Below are 10,534 nucleotides of genomic sequence, written 5' to 3'. Positions count from 1 at the left end.
ACACCCAGAGCACTCTGCCCCCCCCCCAACATGGGCAACATCTGTAAATTCTCAGCCAACATCACCAAAAATAACTGTTCCTAAGATAACTGTACTTCGGCACAGCTGGAGGGAATCTGATGGAAGAAGATTTTAGAAAGCAATGCACTGTGAAATTAAGAGTATCCAATAGGCCCAATATTCAGAAATCCCTGAGTTTTGTTAACACTAGCACAGGCTTCTTATTCTATTTTGTTTCACTTTTGCAAGTTGGTTAATGGGGGAAAATTCATGGTTGCTTTGCAATGCATTCAAAAGTGTTTATCATTGCACTAAAAAAGGTAAAGGTTCCCCTCGCACATATGTGCTAGTCGTTCCCGACTCTAAGGGACGGTGCTCATCTCCATTTCAAAGCCAAAGAGCCAGCGTTGTCCAAAGACGTCTCCATGGTCATATGGCCAGCATGACTAAATGCCAAAGGCGCAAGGAACGCTGTTACCTTCCCACCAAAGGTGTCCTATTTTTCTACTTGCATTTTTACGTGCTTTCGAGCTGCTAGGTTGACAGAAGCTGGGACAAGTAATGGGAGCTCACTCCGTTACACAGCACTAGAGATTCGAACCGCCGAACAGCTGACCTTTCTGATCGACAAGCTCAGCATCTTAGCCACTGAGCCACCGCGTCCCATATTGTCCCTTACCATTGCACTAGGAGACCATAAATGACCACTCCAGTTAAATTTCATTTTTGACAAATTAGTTTTCTTTCTTTGGCCCGGCAGGACCTTTATAGTGTTCCTTTTAATGTTGCGTAATATTGGAGGGTAACTATTTTTTCCCCATGCACATTTAAACTCTCCCCTTTTTTTCTTGCATATGAGAGATTCATGTTGAAAGGCTAATTTTGCTATGTACAGTTGAGAAGTACACTGCTGCCAGCAAATCCCCCTTGCCAAATTAGGAAAAAAAGCTGCCCCAATGTCTTTCCCCATCAGCTTGCATTTTTTGCCCCTTCCTGTCCAGAAACCTGGTGTTTAAATAGCAGAAAACCAACCTGAAGAGCTTTTGGGATCATTTCCTGAGATAAGTTGCTCTGCCATTACTTCCGTGAACATAGTATATTTTAAACACATTTGAAATTGATAGCTACTGTGTTTTCCCAAATGTAAGGCAGGGTTTTATTTTCTTTTGATCCCCCAAATAAGCACTTGGCCTTATTTTCGGGGAGGTCTTATTATTTTTGAGGTGCAGGAGGCACCGAGCGTGGTCACCTCACGGCTGCGCTGCCGTGCAGCATTTTTGGGAAGGGCTTATTTTCGGGGGAGGGCTTATTTTAGTGCATGCGCTCAAAAGCCCGATTGGGCTTATAATCCGGGGAGTTCTTATTTTCAGGGAAACAGATACTATTTAAGAATATGACATGAACATTGAAAGTGTTGATTAACCACACACCTTAATGGAACAGTTCACTACTTCAGACATAAAGAGAAGAAATATTGTGAACAATTCCCTTTTATCTGTGAGATTTTCCTTGTTAAACCACAGTTACCCAAGATGTCTGAATCGGACTAAAGTAGTGGTAGGAAACCAGATACTTGGGACTACAACTCCTGTTGATTATATTTTTGGGGGAGCCAATGAAGCTGGGAAAAGTAACCCGTTTCACCTTCACCTAATTTAAACAGTGGTTCATAGTACAGATTGGAACCAAGATGTATTTGGGGATCCTGGTTTCTTTCTTGCCTTTGGCCATCTGGTTTGTTAAAAAAACCCTGCACCTTTCTGATTGTAATGTTTTGCTATTATTTAAGGATACAACATTTGTTCCTATGGCACAAAACCATTCATTTCTGACCAGAATCAGTTCTACTCTGTTTCCAATACTAAACACACATCTAGGACTCACCGGTCCTTGCATCTGAACCCCAAAAGGGCACCAAATTATAATTTATAGAGAAGGCAGCTGTTCCTGCCTTCCTTTACTAAGAAACAAGACTGAATACCCAGTTTCATTTTCTTCGATTGGTTAAAAAGCAGGCTGAATCAAAACACTTGAAGGGAAGAACATGTAAGATATATAAACCAAAGGGTTAAGCGCTCTCATCCGTACCTTTCCTCTGGCAAACTGTACTCCTGATTATAAACCAGCTATCAAAAGCTGTTCAGGCTTTGCAACATTTTCCCTTTTGGGGGGTGTTCAGTTCAAAAGACACCCAGAAGTTGTAGCAGATCTCAAAACCACTCTGAATGATTCTAAGTGTGTTGTGTCTCCCACAATCCCTCAGTGGGGAAGTTCTCAAAACTCTAGGCAGGAATATCTTTCTTCCTGGAACAATATATTATTTTTAAAAAGTCGTAAGAAAGTTTCGACAAAAAAAAAAAAAAAACACCTCTTCATCTACAGATATCTTTCTGCCTAGCATAATTTTTTTAAAAAAACCCCACAATACTAAACGATACTAATGTTCACTCCCTTGGAGAGGTGGCATCAATTTAAGAGCAGGCTGTGTTTATGAAACATCAGCTTGAAAAATGGTGAATGCAGCTCTTTGAAAGATAGAGACCTATCTACACATTGCCTAGGCCAGGGGATCTCCGCGCTCAAGCTAAGCAACTTTCCCTTTTCATGACCTTTCCTTGTTCCTGTTCGGTTGCTTTTAAAACTGCGCCATGATTCTTCATGATGAAAGAAAAGAGCTTGTCTGATTTTGCACTTTCTGCTTCTCAGCCGATCATGCAAAACTTAGCTGAAGAGGCAACTACGTCCCCACTGGTATTTTTAATCTCTCTCTTTTGGATAGTAATATAACGGTTTTTAAAAAATGGGTATGTCAGGGTAGTTTTATCAGAGAAGTTGACTAGAGCAGAAAGCGCTGTGAAAATGCTACGAAGGAGGACAGGATGCAAAAACCACCTGTGCCAGACTAATTCTGGAAACTGGCCAGGTTAGGCGAGACACGGACAATAATGGATTCATTCAATGGGCATGCTTCCCCATCAACAGATAATGCTTTGAGCAGTTTAAAGAGCAAATGGCAAAATTAATATCATGAGTAATAATAATCAAATATAACATTAATTTAAAACGTAGTATAAAACATCTGGTAGATATAGAACAATGAATAGTTCTGTCATTTGTATTGAACTGAAGTGGTTTGAAATTTTTTCCTTGCTATAATGTATGCTGGAATATTTGGACCTAAGGGGGAAATATTCCACTCACTGAAACAACAACGCTCCAGAATATTTTGATATTTAAATGCAAGTCTAACTCCAAAGTCCTTCCATCTTGTGATACTGGAAGAGCGAAAAAGTAAATTTGTCTCAGAAGAGGTGGGTGGAAGACTTGGAAGCTGGATTTGTATATTATACTGAGAACCTTTACACTAGGTATCCTCTGATGTGGGGAAACCAATGTTGTTCCTGGTTCCTGGTGTATTGTAAGGTAAGGAATGTATGAATGGTCAGAAAGCAGATTTCCTCTCTAATCGCTGCTTCTATCAATTCAGACCTGGATTATATTGGAAATTCCATTTGCTGTCATATTAAGGACTGATTTCTTATAAAGACAAGGAGGTCAGATTTAGAATAGAATAGAATAAGAATTGGAAGGGACCTTGGGGGGTCTTCTAGTCCAACCCCCTACTCAGGCAGGAAACCCTATGCCATTTCAGACAAATGGTTGTCTAATCTCTTCTTAAAAACGTCCAGTATTGAAGCATCCATAACTTCTGGAGGCAGGCAAGTTGTTCCACTGATTAATTGTTCTCACTGTCAAGAAATTCCTCCTTAGCTCTAGGCTTGTTAGTTCTAGATTTGACAGGATGCTGTTTTCCGACAGGGAGACCATATGCATCACATTTATTTCCCTTTGGGAGATCAAAGTAAGGAAAGATAAAGCCAGATTTGAATTGAATGCTTGGTGACTTCATGGATCTGTCCTTATTGATCCTGGGTAGTCATACAGAAGTGGTTGTCTGTTGTCCTCTTCAAGAGGGGCTCTTATTGTTTTTAAGCGCACAGAGTGGCCTATAATCTGGGTATCTCCTGCCAAAATATCTTGTTCCAGTATTAACCAGGTCTAAGTTTACAAATGTTTTGAGATCTGCCAAGATCAGCCACTTTATGTGCTTTCCTAGGGAAGAGAGTAGTGTCACTGCTGACATTATTTATTCCAAAATATTTTGGATTCTGTGACGCTTTCTACAAAACCAGTCTTCTCTGGCTTGCAAGGGGTGTAGAAAACTCTGCACGCAAAGTGTCAACAGGCTCCCAAAGCCAACGATTCGGATCGTGCATTTGCAAAAGCTGTTTAATGTTAAAACTGTACTGCTTTAATATTAAAAGTCATCCCGACAAGCTTTTGTTTTGTTTAATGACCTTTTCCCTTTTAATCTTTTTTGCAAACTTTTTTTAAAAAAATACTCTGATCCCTCTCTTTAAAAGGCCAGCCTGTTTGGGGAAGCAAATGCTTGGCATTTCAAACCTTTCTCTGCCACAATGATCCTGAAGACTAAAATTTGCGATACATTTGAGACGTGTAAATGGGCCAAGCAGAATGTACAAGCTAACAATAGAAGGCAGCAGCGAAATATTCAGAAAAAACAGGTCTCCTATTTTCCTGGATGACAAAGAATGGTAATTTTGCAGTCGGTTCCAAGCTAAGTTATGGGGAAGGTCACAGCGGGTGAAGAAATCAATAGAAAAAGGTGACGAAATAATTTTAGAAGAGAAATATGTTTTGTCCGTGGATGAAATACTGGCAGCTTAGAAGCATTTTTCTCCACCCGGGATTGTACCTACTTGTGCTGATGTATTAAATCTTTCCAGCATGTTTTCGGTGCAGTAAGGCAAGCGTTTGCAAATTTCTGGAATGTGCTTACTGGAATAATGACCAATAATATTTTGCAGCCTTATCTCATTCTTTTTTTTCCCTATACAGGTGGTCCTCTACTTACGACCACAATTGAATTCAGAATTTGTGTTGCTAAATGAGACAGTTGATAAGTGGATCGTTGCTGTTGCTAAGTTGTTAAATGAATCTGGCTTCCCCATCGACTTTGCTTGTCAGAAGTTTGCAAAAGATGGTCACATGACCTCAGGACATTGCAACCAACCAGCATCCAGATTTTGACCCTGTGACCTTGGGGATGGTGCAACAGTTGTAAGTGTGAAAAATGATCGTAAGTCACTTTATTCAGTGTTGTTGTAACTTCAAACAATCATTGAATGAACTATTGTAAGTCAAGGACTGGTTTGGCCGAACTGGTAGTGGTATAGTGGCCTGGGTCACCAGAACCAGCAGCGACCCAGGCCTGCCACACCTCCGAACCAGTTCCCCGGTTGGTGCGGCATGTTTTTTTTTTAAATGTTCTGTGCATACACAGATCTATTTATGAGAAACGGCGCATGCGCGCAGAGCACATGTATGGCGGGAACACAAGCGGAGCTACAGTGAGCACGCAAAATTGCACGCACACCGAACCAGCTCTGGCAATAATTCCGGCAGTAACCCAGCCCTGGTCAAGGAGTACCAATATACTTTGTTTGTTTGTTTTATTGGATTTATATGCCGCCCTTCTCCCAAAGGACTCAGGGTGGCGTACAACATTAAAATGTTGTTGTTGTACTTTGGATGGGCATCATCAAATGCTGCCAGCTTCCAAAAATGTACAAATAAAAACATCCAATTAGGATTTGCCAGGAGAACTCATTTAAGATTAATATGCTGCCAGCCCAGAAATTAATCTCATCTTTTTACACTTTACAATTTTAAATATCTACCTAAGATACCTTTCTCTTTTTGCCATAGTTGCAGAGTGTGACTCCAACAACCACTTGCTGTACAAATGTACTGGCTGGGCACCCAGAATTATTTAGCACACAACATACCCTGTGTTCCGTGGTTTGTGATAGTTTGTCCCAAACTTACAACAGTTCATTTAGTGACCGTTCTTAATTACAATGGCACCGGAAAAAGTAACCTGTGTGCCCATTTTTCACACTTACGACCGTTGCAGCATCCCCAGGGTCATGTGGTCAAAATTCAGATGCTTGGTATCTGATTCATATTTATGACGGTTGCAGTGTCCTGGGGTCACGTGATCAGTGTTTTCAACCTTCTGACAAGCAAAGTCAATGGAGATCAGGGCTGGGTTCCTGCCAGTTCTAACCTCTTCTATAGAAGAGGTTCCACACATCTACAGTGCCGTTTAGAACCGGTTCCAGCTCCCTCCCCCCACCCGTCCGCACATCATCAAGATGAAGAGCGAGAGGAGGAATTCTGGGAGTTGAAGTCCACAAGTCTTAAAGCTGTCAAGTTTGAACACCCCTGTTTTTTTTTTCCTAAAGGGTTAGGGGTGCAAGGGTCTTTTAACTTGACAGCTTTAAGACTTGCACGCTTCAAATGCCAGAGTTCCTGAGCCAACATTTTGGTTGCTAAGCAAGAGCGTTCTTAAGTGAGTTTCACCACATTTTACAAGTTGGCCACTCCCAGCCAGTCACATGGCTAGCAAGCCACTCCCACAAAGCAGGCCATACCTACAGAAGAGGTTCTAAAAAATTTTGAAACCCACCACTGGGGATCCAGATTCACTTAACAATGATGTTACTAACTTAACAACTATAATGATTCACTTAAGAACTATGGCAAGAAGAGATCATAAAATGGGGCAAAACTCACTTACCAACTGTCTCACATAGCAACAGAAATTTTGGGCTAAGTTGTGGTTGTATGTCGAGGACTACCTGTATACGTATTGTGTGAGATGGTGTCTGCATCTTATTGAAATATGCACTCGTAATTTCAGGTTCAGCTGCCATGCAGGATTGGCATGTCCAGGTTGCTTTGCTAGAATCCAAAGATATACCAGTAATCTGAAAAGGAGGGGGTGGATCAAAGAGGGGCAAGTGATAAAATGTGCATCCTGGCACATGACTTATATACTTGTACACTTGAGGCATCGGGACATAAATATGCAATGATGAGATTTGCATCATGATGTCACCATGCAAGTTCCATCATTCTCACGTAACCAAGGGTGGAATTCAGCCGGTTTGGACCGGTTCGGGTGAACTAGCAGTTCTGGCGATCCTTTGGCCCTGCCCACCCCCTCCTGCTCTATTCCGTCCTATATTTCCTGTGTTTGAAGCCCAGCTGATCGGTGCGGCAGAGCGGATTTCACTCACCAGGGCTTCAGGAAAAGGGAAGATTTGGTGCTGATTTCAAATGCAATGTGCACACGCACGAAGCGAACCGGTGGTTGTACCGATTGAATCTTACCACTGCACGTAACCATGCCTGCTGCAGATGGCTATGATTCCGTAATTTGTTGTTAAAGGAGAAAGATTTTCAGCTGTTAGGTATGATCTCATGGTTTAAGCATCCCGCAAGCCAAGGTTTCAAAAAGACGGCAAACCAGGGCTATCCCTGAAATCTAGAGCTGGCAACTGGCAACTCATGTCACTAAATGGTTGGGTTCAGACAATAGGCTAAACCAGGGGACTCTCACACTTTTTTTTTATAGTAAGGCCTAAAATAATCGATACATTTGTGTAACCCTTATTGGAGTTAGGGTTGGACAAGAAATTAAATGTTTTAGTAATTGAATTTTAATGTATATTTTCATTGCTGTTCTCAAATTTTGTGACACCACAACTGTCCACTGGAACTCCGGCAGTCTAAATCAGTAGCAAAATCCAGGGAAATTCTGATGTTTCTGTTTTGCCTGCACAAGGCTGATGGATTGCCCCCTCTAAGGTGTTTGCAAATCCCTGTGCCAACCCCAAACCCCAAATTAACAAAATATGACTGCTGTGCTATCACAACGGGCTATGCCTGAAGACCTGAATAAGTCTGAGTGTGATCCCCTGAGTCACACAACATGTTAGTGATTTCATTACACACTGAACTTCAAAGTACCTCATCTTATTTAATCTAGGCCAGTATGTGGCGCGATCCCAGTTGATTTTTCTCTAGACTAAACAGACAAATAAACAAACAAACAAATGTCCTTCCAGTTCTACTATTATTTGCTTCCTGGCAGCTGTGTAGGTTTAATTATTTTAAATCCACAGAGATATTTTTTCCCCACACGAAACCTCCCCCTCCTGTCAGGAGAGGTGCATCCCATGAGATTGCATAAATCATTCGCTCAGGCTTGCACACCTGTTGAGGTACTATTGTTAAGACACATCCCTGATCCATTAAAGCAATTCTCCCCCGTCTCATGTCCTCAACGATAATGTATGAGACCACAACACTCAGAATTCCAGGTGAACAGAGGACTCCTAAACAATAGCAGGCAGTTAAAAGTTATCTGGATCCCCTTACTGCTATCTAGTTATCTGGATTTCTCAGCCTAAATTTGGTAGCCCTGAATAGACCAGATACCTCCAACTTTTTCCATAGATGTTGACAGGGCAAGTGTAAAATGTCAATATGGTAGGTGTGACAACTCAACAGAAACTCTGCCTATTTTTAATGTGCATTGCTGCATATAAAAAGGAGGCAGGGCTTCGATCATGCATGTGGCCCCTCCATATCGACTTTTTAAAGCCACCTCTACAGGGCCAGCATTTTCAGTTGTGCGTAGATTAAAAAACACCAGACTTAGACTTCAGTTCCCAGAATTCCTTTGGCCCTGCTGAGTCCCAACATATTTAGAGACCGTCAGGTTGAGAATGGCTGCAATAAAATACATGTGAACAATTAACAGAAACATCATTACAATTTTTGCTGATTGCATTCACAAGAGGCAAAAGGACAAACCTGTATTTTGCAAACCAACATTGGTAGAACGTTTTGTTCGGGGAGCAGCAGCACATCTACTTCTTCCAAAATTGGTAGATTGAAGATCTTGCAAATACAGAAAGACTGCAGCAGAGCTTGTTAAAGGCAGCTAAACATCAAGAATATCTATCACGTTGTTTAATGGGTTGTGAAATTCTGGAAGGACTCTTTTTTAAAAGTAGACCACCTAACTATCCTTCTCCAAGGAGCAGATTCTGCTTTAAAATAAACAGGAGGACCAAAGCCCCAAAGGAAATAATATAGTTATTGTAAGATTCAACAGCTTCAAGTAGTCTGTGATGACTAAAAACCCAGCCACAAACAATAAAAAAAACAAACAATGAAATATGTAGCTGAATTTTATAAGCAGACTAAAGCACCCTCAAATATTTCAGTGTGATTTGGTTGATTCTTTAGCTGAAAACCAGTCTCGGCAAGTGGTCATGAGTGAACATCTAAAATCAGAATCCTCCATTTATTTTTCCCTCTTAATTGTCCAGAAAACTCGACAAAGGGGGGAAAAGGCTAAAATATTCGGACTTAGAGACTTTGTGGCTCTAAAGAGCTACAAAGTGGATACTGGTCTGGCATGTCACACGTGGTCTCCAACCCCTTCTTTTGCCCTGCGTTACAACCCATCCACTACAGAAAGGAATATATTTTCCAAACGGACTGAAGATTGTCTGGCGTAATCCAATGTAATAGACCACAGCTCCCATCATCCTGAACCAAAGTGATGGGTTTATAGCACAATGCATCTGAAGGACATCAGCTAAGAAAAGCTCTTCTAAAGTTTCTAACTGTGAATGCTGGAAAAGACAAAACCATCCAGATGAGACTTCATTGGGTGCATGAACATTTCACCCATCTGCATTGGGCTAAGCATTCCAGGGAGCTGAATCTTCCTTTGGAGAACAGCACCAAACTGGTTATATGAGCAAAGGGCACAAGGTGTGGTTCATAAAGATCATGGTACCTGTAAACCTCCATGCCCAAGCATCTTCCAAGCAAGGATCCATGGAGTCGTCCTTAATATTCATTTCCCATCAGCATGTATAGTTCTCCCTCGGTGCACGTCATTCCAGAACTTGGATACATTCCCCTCCTGTCACATTCATAAAAAAATAAATCCTCTGGTTTCATTTTTCTTTTTGCCCATAAAGCTGGAAGGTGGGAAGTCACTTCTTTGCCTGTTGTTTAGCCCAAGCTCTTAAGGAAGTGGAGGTAGTTTTAGATCCAACATGCTGTAGGCAAAAATGTTCCAGAAGATGGCAAAGAGAACAAACACCATATACATGGAAACGAAGATCCACCATACTGATTGATCTTGAAGTCTCTGCTCATAGTTCCTTAGAATAACCACACCAAGGGTGATTCCAACACCCACCCCACCTAGGTGGGCAACGAAACTGGGATGAGGACATGGAGGATAAGCAGAGGGGTAGAATCTCAGCCATACAGCTCTTCCAAATTCAAAGCTCACTGAAAGAGAGATGAAGCACTAAGTCACACATGCCCACAATTCATCAGACACTGCACGGCATTGTCCATTCACTATCCCATAGAATCCCATGCAAAATGCCCCTTATATGCAATATATATATATATATATATATATATATATATATATGTATGTATGTATGTATGTATGTATGTATGTATGTATGTATGTATGTATGTATGTATGTATGTATGTATATGTATATGATGTATATGTATGTATGTTGTATTTGTGCTGATAAATAAATAAAGGGAGACTAGTATA

At 41.2% G+C, this 10,534-nt stretch overlaps 1 protein-coding gene across 3 annotated transcripts in view; it reads right to left on the bottom strand.

Moving 5' to 3' along the window:
- Positions 1 to 7,619: 7,619 nt before the first annotated feature.
- The window catches only part of RHBDL3 (rhomboid like 3), a 144,319-nt gene continuing 141,404 nt past the window's right edge, over positions 7,620 to 10,534 (bottom strand). For 2 of the 3 annotated variants that reach the window (XM_081933435.1, XM_081933436.1), the window contains one exon: positions 7,620 to 10,251. In XM_081933435.1, the coding sequence (XP_081789561.1) occupies positions 9,980 to 10,251 (272 nt within the window). In that variant the 3' untranslated portion in view covers positions 7,620 to 9,979. The remainder of the gene's footprint in view (positions 10,252 to 10,534) is intronic. The other variant, XM_081933437.1, reaches the window with a different exon arrangement.

The sequence above is a fragment of the Natrix helvetica genome (genome assembly GCF_964273705.1).
Source record: "Natrix helvetica genome assembly, chromosome: 1".
Lineage (NCBI taxonomy): Eukaryota > Metazoa > Chordata > Lepidosauria > Squamata > Natricidae > Natrix > Natrix helvetica.
The sequence above is the reverse complement of the archived record's forward strand: the minus strand, read 5'-3'. Positions and strand labels throughout refer to the sequence as shown.